The sequence below is a fragment of the Pezoporus occidentalis genome, unplaced genomic scaffold, assembly GCF_034315485.1.
Source record: "Pezoporus occidentalis ecotype Australia unplaced genomic scaffold, CSIRO_AGI_Poc_V1 ctg2, whole genome shotgun sequence".
Lineage (NCBI taxonomy): Eukaryota > Metazoa > Chordata > Aves > Psittaciformes > Psittacidae > Pezoporus > Pezoporus occidentalis.
In genome coordinates, this window is record NW_026913855.1 from 13,407,295 (window position 1) to 13,420,504 (window position 13,210).

At 40.7% G+C, this 13,210-nt stretch overlaps 1 protein-coding gene across 1 annotated transcript in view; it reads left to right on the plus strand.

Annotated features, from left to right (window-relative positions):
• The window catches only part of SYCP2L (synaptonemal complex protein 2 like), a 28,044-nt gene that overhangs the window by 12,901 nt on the left and 1,933 nt on the right, over nucleotides 1–13,210 (plus strand). The window contains exons 19-31 of the mRNA XM_062617885.1: nucleotides 439–484; nucleotides 1,509–1,594; nucleotides 3,170–3,218; nucleotides 4,172–4,227; nucleotides 4,654–4,708; nucleotides 5,094–5,250; nucleotides 6,385–6,434; nucleotides 7,515–7,626; nucleotides 8,072–8,163; nucleotides 8,323–8,386; nucleotides 10,159–10,290; nucleotides 11,031–11,155; nucleotides 12,108–12,202. Coding sequence (XP_062473869.1) covers nucleotides 439–484; nucleotides 1,509–1,594; nucleotides 3,170–3,218; nucleotides 4,172–4,227; nucleotides 4,654–4,708; nucleotides 5,094–5,250; nucleotides 6,385–6,434; nucleotides 7,515–7,626; nucleotides 8,072–8,163; nucleotides 8,323–8,386; nucleotides 10,159–10,290; nucleotides 11,031–11,155; nucleotides 12,108–12,202 — 1,119 coding nt within the window. The remainder of the gene's footprint in view (nucleotides 1–438; nucleotides 485–1,508; nucleotides 1,595–3,169; nucleotides 3,219–4,171; nucleotides 4,228–4,653; nucleotides 4,709–5,093; nucleotides 5,251–6,384; nucleotides 6,435–7,514; nucleotides 7,627–8,071; nucleotides 8,164–8,322; nucleotides 8,387–10,158; nucleotides 10,291–11,030; nucleotides 11,156–12,107; nucleotides 12,203–13,210) is intronic.

Genomic DNA, 13,210 nt, shown 5'->3' on the forward strand with positions numbered 1-13,210 from the left:
AGCTAGCTGTCCAGAGTTATAGCACTTTGGAGTTGCAGAATGATGGTGTTTGGCTGCTGCTTTCATGTGACTATTTCTTATCATGGGTTTAATCCAAACACAAGACGAGCATACAGCTGTATTAGAGTTTAACTACAGCTGTGTAACTGGAGCTCACTAGATATGTAGCTATTCATAATGAGGACCCATGACCTTTTGTGAAACATTGTGTAAACTGGAGTTCACCTTGGTATTAGTAATAACTTTTTTTTTTCCAGGAATTTGCAGGACAGCATTGCTTATAATTAATAAGCTGGACTTATGTAAAGCTAACAGTCAGCTTTCTTCCCTCCTCACCTTTTAAACCACTGCTTTGATGCAAATTGGTGCAAGGGTTGTTCCCCCCCCCCCCCCCACCTCTCTGCACTGCATTCCTCTCATGTGTTCTCTTATCCCCAGTGAGAAGCCCGTAGAAGATGCATCCATGGAGGAGTCAACACCAAAGGTATGTTCGCCTTGTGCCCCACCAGAGCAAAGAGGCAAGAGGCAGAGATACCCTGGTGAAGCTGCAGAAGAAAGTTGGGATGGATCGAGTCACTCCTGCTTTTGAGCAGTGTCCTGGGCCTGTGTGGTGTCATGCCTGGTGTAATGAGCCATTTAGCACCAGGAGTGAGCTGCAGAGGCAACAGCTGCCAACCTCATTCTAGTGCGGTCCAACCAAGTAAGTCAAGCTCAGATGAATTTCTTCAGTGTATGTACCACCTGGTGCTGGTATATATACTGAATAGGTACGTGTACAGTATATATGTGCCTGCGCCCAGAAGCAAACCATCCCTGCCCTGTGTGGTACAAACTCGTATGTCACAAGACTTATGTGTGGTCTGTAAGACCAAAGGTTTGCTTTCCTTCAGGAAATGAGTTTTGGAAGTCTGCAGGCGTATTTATTCAGTTTTATATCTGAGCTCTAATGGTCTGATCATGCTATATCTGTTTCTGTGTTCCTGGCATAGGAGCTTGCAACCAGGACAAGTAAGCAAGTAGTTGCATTTCTTTACACAACTCAAGTACTTGGAAATTTCTATTGATTTGTCCAGGTGTACAAATAAAAGTAATGCACAAGAGAAATTAAATTCCCAAAAGTGATAGTTTTAATTTGACGTAAGTACTTAGCTTAAGTAGGGACTTAGCTTTCTTAGTAAGAAATAACATTTAAATTTATTATTGGGTTTACACATCCAGATACTAGATTTAGATTTTCTTATTATTATTTTAACTGACAGTTCAAAGGTTTTGTAACATTTGCCCACTGTAGAATGAATTCAAAGCTTTTGAATTACTTCTTTCTGTATCCTCACCCTCTTGGCACCCCAGTTTCAGCTCTGGGAGTCCTATGCTTGCTGATAAAGAACTGTGGGAAACAGTTGCACCTGGACAGTTGCAATAGGACGAATGAAGTTTTGAGGCATGCCTGACTTCTGCTTTTATCAGGCTCCAGGATAAGAATGTCACTTTGTGTGTTGTGGTTTTAGGTCCTGCCACTCTCTTCTCAGAATGATGCTACTTGGGAAAAAGGAAACAGAAAAAAGAGTTTGGCCAAGCAGAGGACTGAAGGCAGGTATGACATACGAGTCCTGTGCCTGTGCAAGGGCTAGTGTACCAGGTGATTTTAGACCATTTCTGGTGCTAATGTGGGGAGGGTGTGCCCATGGGGTGGGCTGTCTGAACAGAACAGACAGCAGAAAAAGCAGCAGGCTACAGAGGGTCATACCTTACCTTAGTGTGAACCTTTAGGTCCCAAAAGTGATGAAATCTTCAGAAGCTAACTCTGGTCAGCCAAAAATGACCTCACGTCTGTGATACTGTGTCACGTTGGCTTTTCCATTTTTCCTCACCCAAAGGTAATCCTCCCATCCTCTAATGAGTGAAGTTATGAGTGTCAGCTTCCTTCACAAATACCTGAGCTTTTTCTGATATTGTGCAGGTTCTTTGGATCTGTGTGTCCTGCAGTTTCAGAATGGTCTCTTTGTCTGGTTGTCCCCTTCCCTCACACCATACATTGGTCTGCTGATGTTCAAAGTTAGTGCCATTGCAGGCAGAAGCACACAAGGGTTTGAGTAAAATATGCAGTCTGCAGCACTGGAAGTCTGTCTTGTTGCATCCTCCTCCTGTGCTCTCTGCCAAGTGCACTGTGAAAGTTTGTCTTCTGCTGGGCAGGAGAGCAAATTAATTGTATACGAGGATCTCTGCTGCAGGTCTGGTTGCTCTGGGGCTTCCTTGGTTGTCCTGCTTCAGCCTACAGACCCTTAGTTTAAAAAAAATCCCAACCAAATGTTTAGATTTTTTTTTTTTTTGATTTATCGTAGATAAGAATGGGTAAAATTGCTGCAGGACTTGATCATTACTAGAGGTTAAGACCAAACAATTTGCTGCAGCAAATACTACAGGAGCGGCAGTATAGAAGTTAAGAGGGGGAGAGCTTCTTAGTTTGGTCGTTCTGCTCCCTCTAGTGTTTAATCTGGAAAATGAACATTTCTTTGCGAAACCTGTTTAATAAGGAGCTCAGTCCTTTAGTCTTGCTACTAAGAAGAGGAAGGTGTGCTCTATGTTGAGCAATAATTATAGGATTTTTTAAATAGTTACAGTTTGGAGAAAGAAAAGGTTGAGTTAAAGTACAGTTAAATGTTGAAGGAAGTGAAAACACATCTAGATGCATACAGAGAAGTGATTAGAGAGCAAACATTAAATGTTAGACTTCAAGAAGTGATTAAATGGATTTTTTTCCTCTTAGATGCTTCTGAAATTGTCTTTCCACTCGTGATTTCTTCCTACCACATATTGTTATTGGTGATGTGGGAACAAAACGTTCATGATATAATGGGAATAGGTTAACTTGTGTCTTCTGAATATTTCTCTTAAATTACAATTGAAAGAGTGAGAATCAAGACAGGCAATAATAGAGACTAAGTAGGAAAGGAATAAGCTGGTTTGTTTGTGTTTGTTTGTTTGTTTGTTTGTTTTTTAGGAGTATTTTTAGGCATGTAAGGTATTGGAGTGCTTACTGTCTAACAGAGTTCATAGGGGAGAGGAGCAAACCCAAACCCTCTTATCCCTCCATATTCTTAGTGAAGTTCTATAGACTGACTCTTCACGATTGTATGTATGTCACTGTTGTATACATGTTGCCTTGCAGGAAGGAAATTTATGACTTTGAAAATTCAGACTCTGCAAGTCATGAGAAGGTAAAGTTAAGACAGAAGCTGTCAAGAGTTACTAACAGAGTAGTAACTTGAAGCAGGGGATGTTTGTTACGGCAAAAATGCCAGAAGGATGGATGTGCTGTTAAAGCAAACCAGACAAGTGGGAATCTGAGGTTCTTCGGCTTTCTGGTTGGTGCTAGGCATGGAAAAAAGGTGGCTTTTTGGGGGGGGGGGGGGGGGGGGAATGACGTGCTGGGGAGAATGGTCATCACTGCTTGCATTTTGTGGTGGGTAACGTATGATAAAACCAACTGCAACAGAAATTTGAGCTGTTGTTTGACTAAGGCCATGGGACGTCTTTGCAGTTGAAGGCCAAACTCTGTTTACCTTTTACTGAACATTGAAAGCAGATTGCTGAGCGTCCTTTGCTTTGCACTCTTCAGCTAAACCAGAAGAGACTGAAACCTGCTTCAAGCCATACTTTGTATGTTGGGAATGCCTAGTTAAAGGCGGTCCTCACAAAACTTTTGTTGGAAATTCTGCTTCACTTGTATTTGCAGACTTAGAAAAAAATCAATTAAAAATTAGTCCTTCTGCCTGCTTTGAAGTTTTGACCAATGGGGTTTTTCTGAGGAAGCATAAAGCTTGCTTCTGATGGCTTCCATCAAGGTGGTTCCACTATACAAACCCCTTGGCTTTCATCCTTTTCACTGCTCCCTGCTAATGCAGAGGCAATGGGTGTTGAATGGGACATCCCTTATTTCTGTTGTAAACTGGACACCGTCCAAACCTTGCTACTGCCACTGGGTGTCAGCATAAAACCCTGCTTCATGGTACCCTGCCCCGCCTCCCGGATTCAGAGCCGGTCCCATACTGTGTGCCGCACTTAGGGCATGCTATAGTGGAGCTATTGCTCCGTTTCTGATATATGTTAATTTTGTAGATTATTTTATGGGGTAATTGGACTTTAAGACAAATACCTGTTTTTCTTTTAGGTTGCTGAAGCTAAAGAAAAGATTCTTGGCCAGAAAGTTTCCTCACAAAGTCAGAGGTACAGGGTTATATATGCACCATTTATGAACATTTTGCTCTGTGAATGAAGAGTTCATTGCAGTAACTAAGCTGTTTTAAGTTAAGAGCAAAAAGCTGTGTGATGTTTCTAATAAAATAGTTCCTTGCTTAGCTGCTGCAGTATCTATATTATAGCAAGCTGCCAGGGACTTGCCATCTATAAGTATATAGCTTATTTTTAATTTTAAAGGATGCTAATTTACAGGTATCCCTGAATTGTTACTTTGAGAAACCAAACAAAGAAGAAAAACTTGGCTAATGACTGCATATTAACAGTTTGGTTCTCCTGCTGATCTGTTATGGAGACCCCTGCCATTACTATTCATCTGTGTCTCTTCTGCACTTCTGTGACATGCTAGTACAGTGTGTGCTACTCTAACTCATGTCTTTATGGGTTACTTGGCAGGAGTTATGAAATAGGAAATAAGAATGAGGAATCAAACAAGCTTGAGAGAAGGCAGGTAGGTTGCCTGTGCTTTTTCACCCCTAGAGCCTTCGGCTGCTGTGTGTATCCACTTGTATGAATCGTTAGTGCCCTTAAAGAGGATGAAATTTAAGGCTTACCCAGTGCAGAGGAGGAGTAATGTGAGCCTGGTAGTCTCAAAATAGTCCACTTGTTTCTACTGAAAGCAGTGCTCTGGGTGCACCAGGACTGACAGACCAAAGAGTGAATGTTCATTTTTTCCTTCTGTGCTCTTGGGTGCAGCTCATTCATGCTAAGTCTTTCTTTCTTGCAAGAGCTCTCCTATTTAGATACAAGAGAGAGCAAGAGATGAAGACAGAAGATGCTTCTGGGTGAATGGAGGGAATTGACTATGCAGGGCTTACTTTTAATAGTGTCTTTAGTCCAGTTACAGGAAACATCTTTTCTCTGAAAGCAACAATGAAAATACAAGCACTGGTCAGAGTGAAAAAAGCTGGATTCTTGACTTTCAGAAGCAGTCGCTGCCAAAACTTCATGACTATACCCGAAAAAGACCCCGGGTGAGAAGTAAATTAAAAGGTAAGCTTGGTCGCCTGTTGACATCTAACTGTGCATGATGTGCTGTACTGCAGATAAACAAATGGCTGATGATGGTTTGAGAAAGGAGGATTCAGCTAAGTCCTGGTCCAAGAGGGAGAGAGCACGCTTGAGGCCAGCAGTGGGGCATGCCCTTTGGAGGAGGTGCATTGTGCACCCTTGTGCTTAGAGAACCAGGTTCCTGAAGAACTCCCTTCCTGGAGTGGGGTTCAGAAGTACAGGTGAAAATTTGGCACCTAAATATCTGTGTGGGTGCATCCATCTGAGTAATGGGGCTGAAGCCATGGGTGCTAAGCTGATGGCTGTGTTGGTGCTCTTGAAGACAAGAGGAGGAAGATCTCTCTGGAGCTGCTATACCTCCTCCACTCCTTGTCTTTCCAGAAATACAATTGACCTGGGGAATAAGCCTTGAAAAAGCACAGTTTGCAGACCATGGCACTCTGCTCCCCCTTTTATACACTGATAGGCCGGTTGTCCTCCAAGTGACTTCCAAAATTACATGTGACATGCTCTAGCGTTCTTTCTGTGCTCTAGCATTCTTTCTGTGCTCTAGCATTCTTTCTGTGCTCTAGCATTCTTTCTGTGCTCTAGCATTCTCAGCAACAGCAAACTTCCCCTGTGGCCATGTTCCATGGCTGCTTAGGTGCTGCAACCTCCAAATTCAAACTAAATTGTCCTGGAAGTTGGAATGTCTTTGTCCTTCTCATGGAGGATGAGCCTTGCTCAGGTAGCTGATTTCTGTAGGGATGAAAAGGCAAAAGAAACTTGAGGGAGAAACTGTGTTTTATGTGTTTCTGTCTATTTCTGTGGGAGTTGTTCTCTCTCCAGTGCCAGTCCATACCCTCTGGATGGGATATGGGCACCATCAGATGAGCAGCTGAGCCTGTGCCTCTTTTGGCAACTGCTCTGGATGCAGTGATTTGTGTACATTTGCATAATTGCATCTGACTTTGTTAGAAAGGGGTTTATTTGAAAGTTAATGTAAATGTTATGCAATTTTCTCTTGTAAATGGCTAGAAAACCAAACTCAAAACTGAGTTAGCCATAATGGAAAACTTAACTGGGTAAGGCACAAAATTACATCGTCAGTAACCAGGCAAGCTTTTCTTCTTGCAGTGCTTCCAGTGTCTTCCGCAAGTAGCGGCAGTGACCACCAGACAGAGAAGGTAAGGAGGTGTCATGCTTATGTGCCTCAGATTTAAAAGCATGACATGTGTAATACACGTACAAATAAGTAGGAATTCATAAACTGGTGTTATCTATTTTCTCAAGTGTTCTGATGGATAAATTACTCTGCAAAGTATTGCTGAGACTGTGTTGGTCTATTAAACAGTGGGGAAAAAAGGTCTTAAGAAAACATGGGAAACTTCATAGAAAGAGCTGTGCGTGAGCCTGAAGCCTTTTGTTCTGAAATGACAGTATTTACTTTTGGCAGATGGAAAATTGGGCAGGAATTGCTTTGGGTGATACTTGCCTTGGGTGACACAGGTATCACTTTACAGGAGTGGATTTGGCTCTAGGGCCCCACCAAGAGCTATATCTGCCTATCCAAACACCTGCAGAAATCCTTCCTGGACTTAACCAGGTTTTGTCCCCATGCTGTCTTCTACCCCATCCTCTATGGCCCTTGGGCAAGCTCACAATCAACTCTGTATTTTGCTGGCAATTTTTAGGGCTTTTATGCCAACTCTTATGCTCATCCTGAGCCCCAGTTCATGCATTGTCCTTCTCCACTTCCAGATATAGCTCTGGGAAAACTAACCAGGGATTATACTGATGGAGGAATTAGTGGACCAGACGTACATCAAGCAAATTAAAATGCAATTTAACAACGCCAGACTTTTCGAGCGCCCACCCACTAAGTGCTGTATATCAAATGTTTTGGAAAGGTCTCCACATAAACAGAAAGTTTTGGAAAAAGCCCTCCAGAACTTGTAGCTGTATTAGAAGCTTTTATGTTCCCCTGGAAACCTTTTCTCCTTTAACTGAAATGCTTTCATTCCACTATGTAACTCTAATAGCTAGAGGGAGAACTTACATACACATGGAACTCTTCAGGTCAGAGATCTCCTTAAGTGTTGGAGAGAGAGCTATCAGTATGTAAGGCATATCTAAATTTTAATCTCTGTTCTTAATGTATTAAAAAAAAACAACAACAAAAACATTCCCCCCAAAACACAACCCAACCCCCTACTTCTGTAGTAATGTTTAAATAAAATACATGCTTAGACTTGCTTTTGGTTTAGCAGGGGGCATCAGGGCGAAGAGCTCAAAGGGAGACACTAAGGAAAAAAAGCACACTAAGGAAAAAAAGCGCACTCAGCTCCAAGGGAGATGCTCCTGCAGTGGATCTTGATGGTATTTCTTTTTTAATCTTCAATGCATTATAAAAGTTGTTTTGGTATGTGTAGGCATGTGCTTTGTGGGTGTCTTTTGAAGTTTAATTCTTAATTTTGCCGTTCTCATTTTCTTCATAAGCACTCTGCCTTGTGATATTTCTTGTAATGGTTATGAGGGCTGGATATTGTTTTTAGATAGTCTCTTGGGCAGGGAGAACATTGGCTAATGAACTACATGGGACTAATGAAAGGTGAGGGAATGAACTTAATTGACAGCCAGAAATAAAACGGTTTTGGGGACTGAGTTTGATCCACTGTCCCTTTCCTGTGTGAAGGGATAAAGGAGAAGCTGGTGGTTTCTTTTTTTTTTATATTAAAAATACATGTGTCATTAGATTGAGGTTTCCAGTCCGTAGAGGATTCAACCTCTATTGCCTGTGTTGCTTGGTTGACATCTTGTGCAGATGAAAGCCTCTCAGAGGAGCTCAAAACAGGACAGCTATTACTTGATGCATCTGCCAAGAGTTACTCCAGTGATGAGCAGAATGCCACACAGGTGCAGTATGCAGCACTTAAACTCCTTCTCATCTGCTGTCGGGCTACTTCTGTAAAACCAATGCATCATGTCACTTTTTTCCCTATAAGTAGACAAGTCCCTGAGAGCTTGTCTGCAATGCAGGGTGGATACATACTTATTTTTTCCTTCTGTCCTTAGAAGTTTCACAATGCATCTGGCGAATTGTCAAGAGAAGAAGAAAGTTTTAAGCGGAAGGACTCAGGTTGGTTAGTCTCAATAACATGGAAGAGTTCTTTAGAAGTAGAAATGGATGTTGCCAAAGTTGTCATTCCCTTGAAAAGACAAATAACAACTGAGTTTTTGGAGATACTTTTTGCAGAAGAAATACTTTCTACTTCTCTGTTCTATATATCAGGACAGACTGTGGCAAGATGCTTTTACATGCATTCCTGGATTTATTACTAACTCTTAAATCCTGTCCTTGAACAGGGAAACTCAGAGTATAGCTATTATACTATACAGGGAAACTCGTAGTATAGCTTTTAAGAACTGTGGATTTACAAAGAGACCCAAGAGACACACAAAACCTAATTTTTAATGATCTGAAAGTGCCCTGCAATTTCAGTTTAAGAAACAAGCATCCCTGAAAGCTGATGACCTTATTTTTACATACCTAACAATATAGATGTAGACTACTATGAAGTATTTGGTAAATGATAACTTGTACTGATGTTTATTACTGTTGTATTTTTTTTTTTTAAGATATGTGGCACTTAGGGACTTTTTAAAAATGAAACTGAACTTGCACAAACTAATTCGAAACAGCAGCACAGTCTGTGACTGGAAACAACTGAATTTCGACAAAGCCAAGCAGCAATGGGCTGTCTTCATTCTAATATTGCTCATGATGATGCAATTCTGAGAGGTTTAGTTGTTGTGGTTATGAGCCAAGTCACTGAATCTTTGGTCTTGGATAAAAGCATCCCATATCTCATGAACTGGCTATGTTTATGTTCACGATATGTCTCTTACCTTTCCAGTATTTGCAGAATATACCTTCAATGTATCAACATATCTACTTAATTTTTGGGGAAGATAAGTGATGAGGACTTAATATTTATCAGTTTTTACTGTACAGTCTTACAGTTGGAGGGGAATTGATACCACGTAAAAGCATAAGTAGGGTTATATTCAGAAATTCTGGATGTAGTCTGTGACTGCATTTGAACTCGTGCTCTGTGAACCCTAAAGCTACTGCAGTGTGCTCCTCATGCTTGGATTGTCCCCCTTGTCCTGGATTCCACCATCTTTCTGCTTTCTTCCCTGTGGAGGCTCCAGAGAGGTGGTTTGCCAAACACAGACACTTCACCAAGCTCAGTGAAGTGAAGAGTGAGACAAAAGGGTGATTTTTCTTTTTTTGTTTTTGAAATTTTTCCATGAAATATGCACTGCAGCCTCCTTTGCCATGTTTTTAAGGGTTTTTCTGGGTCAGAAGCAATTGCACAGCAACTTTAGTGAAGCTGCAGAGAAGGCAGTTGTTATAAGTGTGGTTAGCTTTTCTCTCTCTTCTGTATTTGTGGTGGGTTGTTTTGTTGTTGTTGTTTTTTTTTAATTTGTAGTTTTTTTTGGTGGCTTTTTTTTTTTAGGTAGCTGAAATTAGCTTAGGAACAAAGGAGCATAAACAGATACTAAGCTTGGATTGGAAAAGAGAATGCGAAAAAGGTGGACAAGGTTTATGATTACAGTAGTGGGTCAAGAAACAAAATCATCTTTAAGATGGAGGCATGGTAGCATTCCAGTTACCTGAATAGCAGTAGGCAGTCTATTTGCCTGCTTTTGTGAGGGAAGAGGCTTGCTGATGAAGTCTTAACCAGTCCTGTAAGAGTGTTGCCAGACCCTGAAATGAAGTTGCCTGCTTTTCTGCAGTATTGGTAATTACACTTGTGGTTTCTCCTTGAATAGCTGGTAGGTACAGCCACATACCTCATGCAAAAGAACAGGTATTTTCTGAATCATCTTCTGTTCTCTTTCTAGATGTATTAAGTGATACAGCTACAAAAAAGCTTAGATTTTCCAGTTGGGAAAGAAGTCATTTGTCCACTGACAATTCCTATAAGTCAAGGGAACTTGTTGATTCAGTAGAGAATGAAGTGGAGATCCAGACAGGTAAAGTCAGGTTGGCAATTAAGGTGAAGATTTTAAATGCTCTTAGCTTTTCCTTATTGATAGTAGAAATCATAGTAATGTGGAAGCTTGAAGAGAGGCATCTGCAGGGGAGGCTATATTCTCAGCAGGTGTTTATTGTGGTACTGAAATTGGACACCACATATACAGAGGTGTGAATGGTAATTTGGGTTCCCTAACCACAATCAACTCGGGAAACTGCTTTACAATGTCTGCACTTTTCTAGTCTTTCTGAATAATGGTTGCCCAGGGTTATTAAAAAACAAAACAAAACAGCCAAAAAACCAAAACCCACAAAAACCCCATTCTAAAAAAAGAAAAAAAAAAACTGAAAAAAGCATGCAGATAATGAACAAAGTAACTGCAAAACATTACAAACTCTGAACAGAAAGCAACAAATAAACAGAAGACACAGAAACAACGACCTGACTTTGTTTTGTTTTTTCTTTCCTTTGTGCTGTGTTTTTTCCTTGTGTTTTCTACATCTGTTGTTCTCTGGTTAGCATCATGCTGCTTCTTATACGCTGCTTTCTACCAGGTCTTTGTCAATGCATTTTGGACTAGTTTCCTTCTTGCTTGTGAGCTCTAGAAGAACAAGACTCAAATTCCAGCTCTGTAACAAATGTTGTCATACACATGAATGATAAACCCATCTGTAGCAGGAGGGTTTATGTTCCAATAAGCCCCTCCATATGGTGCTAACTGCATACACTTTCTTCTAGGTCAGGAAATGGACAATAATGTGGATGATGTATTTCCTTCTGAGATGCTGCATGAAGACTTCAGTGATTCAGGGGTGATTACTGCATTTGACAGCTTTATTGGCCAACTAAAGAAATTGTTCTTGGTAATGTGCAGCCTCTTAATATGGTCCCTGTGTGGAGTTTTCCCATACCTTTATATCACCAAGGGAGTTGATTTAAATATCCTGCCTGTATTTTGTGCCCAGGAGCAGGGTTTTGGCTGTACTGTCTGTTAACCTGCAGATCTTGGAGTTATACAGGTTTTACAGAATACTTCTGGGAAGTATTACAGAAAAGGTGTAAAGGAAGTTTTAATTTTTTTTTTTCCTTTTTTGTCTTATTTGGATGTTAGAACATCAAATTTGGTTAGGCATTTCAAGTATCTTCTTCAGAGGGAAGGAACAAAGCTTTTAAAAAGGTAACCCAAGGCAGTGGCAGTGTACCTACATTGGAGCTGTGCATTGTTGTCCTCACAGGCACATATCAAAAGTACAGAAACTCCTTTTGGAGCACAGAGCAGTTTCACTATGATGAAAACTATGCAAATTTTTCATAATGAAAACCAAAGCAATACAGGCTGCACGTATTGGCTGGAACATGTGTGGATCCATAAGGACACTCTTGTATCTTTGGGATTAATGATACTTAGAGGTGTTGGTAGTATATAAGCTCTATTCTCTACTCAACTGTATAGATGTACTTGAGACGTAGTAGAAGTTACTGCTAGTTTTGATTTAGTTGTAGCAAGTAATATGGACATTAAGTTTAATATGAAGGGACAGTATCTGATTCATCACAAAGTTTCCTTGTGTTTAAAAGCTTTGAACACACCAGAAGTTGCATGGGTTGGTCTAATTGGTGTGGCTGAATGAAACCAGTTTATATTTGTAGTACCCTGCCTATGTGTCATCTCAATTCGGTTTAAATTTGACTTAAGATGATTTTCACAAAGCGACCCATGGAGGGATTTGTGTTCCAGGGAAAAGTTTTGGAAATTAGACTTCGAGGTTTTTGCTTGGGCCATTGCTCATCCATAACATTGCATCCTATGTCTAGTCCCGGTACAAACGGATGGAGACCAGTGCACAGAATGCCCTGAGGACTTCAGAGAAGAAGATGTCCCTGCTGCTGAACCAGATACATGAATGCAGGTAAGCTGTCTACTGCTGGCTGAAAACGGCTTCAGTTTTGCGTAAATTTTGATAGGGACAGTAATGCCCCTTTGTAAGTGAACCTAACAGTAAGCTACTGCACTGTAGGCAAAAATAACTTGTGTGCATGTCTCTTTTTTTTTTTTGTCAGAGTTTCAGAAGTGTAGCTCCTGTGATTTATCCTGATTTTCCTGTAAGGGGAGAGTGGATAGATGAATTAATGCAAAGCAAGCTTCAGTTGGGAGCTAATGAAGTCCTTGGGCTGTCTTCTGATTGTCAGCAGTGTTCACAAATATGTTTAAAAACACTGTTGTTATACTTAGTAGCTTCTGTTTCTACATCTTTTAAAAAAGAAGCCAGACTGAAGTGAGGGAGAAGAAAAGTTAAGGGGTCTGTTATAAACCCATTTCTCTCAATTTGTTTCCTGAGTACAAAACAAGTGCTGTCAGTGAATTTACAGAAACTCACCAGATGGAGGGTTTAAAGAAGGTCCTTTTTCTTTGCAGGTTGTCAAATTTCTTTTATAGGAGCTAGATCAAAAAAACCCCAAACAATTATAATATCTATGGAGTTCTTATAAAAGAAATAAAAGCACAGCCTAAGGTGTGCTGACAGATAAAGTCTGTCAGATGTCTGTGTCTACTACGCATTCAGTTTGCAGAATTTAGATCAAATGTAGTATGAAATAATAGCTTTTAAAGTGCAAAACCCCTGATATCTCGATGAGCAGAATTTGCTTGTTTTTAAGGTATATGGGGAAGTTTGTGTTACAGAGGCAAAATTGGGCACGCTTAGGGGTGGAAGAGTTGGTGGATAAGATCTGATGGCTGTGAGCTGCTGCCATGCTTTTATGTTATTAACTAACTTAGAGCCAATCAGAGCCGCAGGAAATCGGGGACAGAGCTGTGCCAAATCTGTCCTACCCTAGAACTGTAGTTTCTAAAGTCACCATCAGATGATGTCTTGGTACCCTACTGTCATGGGAAAAGTGGCAAATCCAAGCAAATA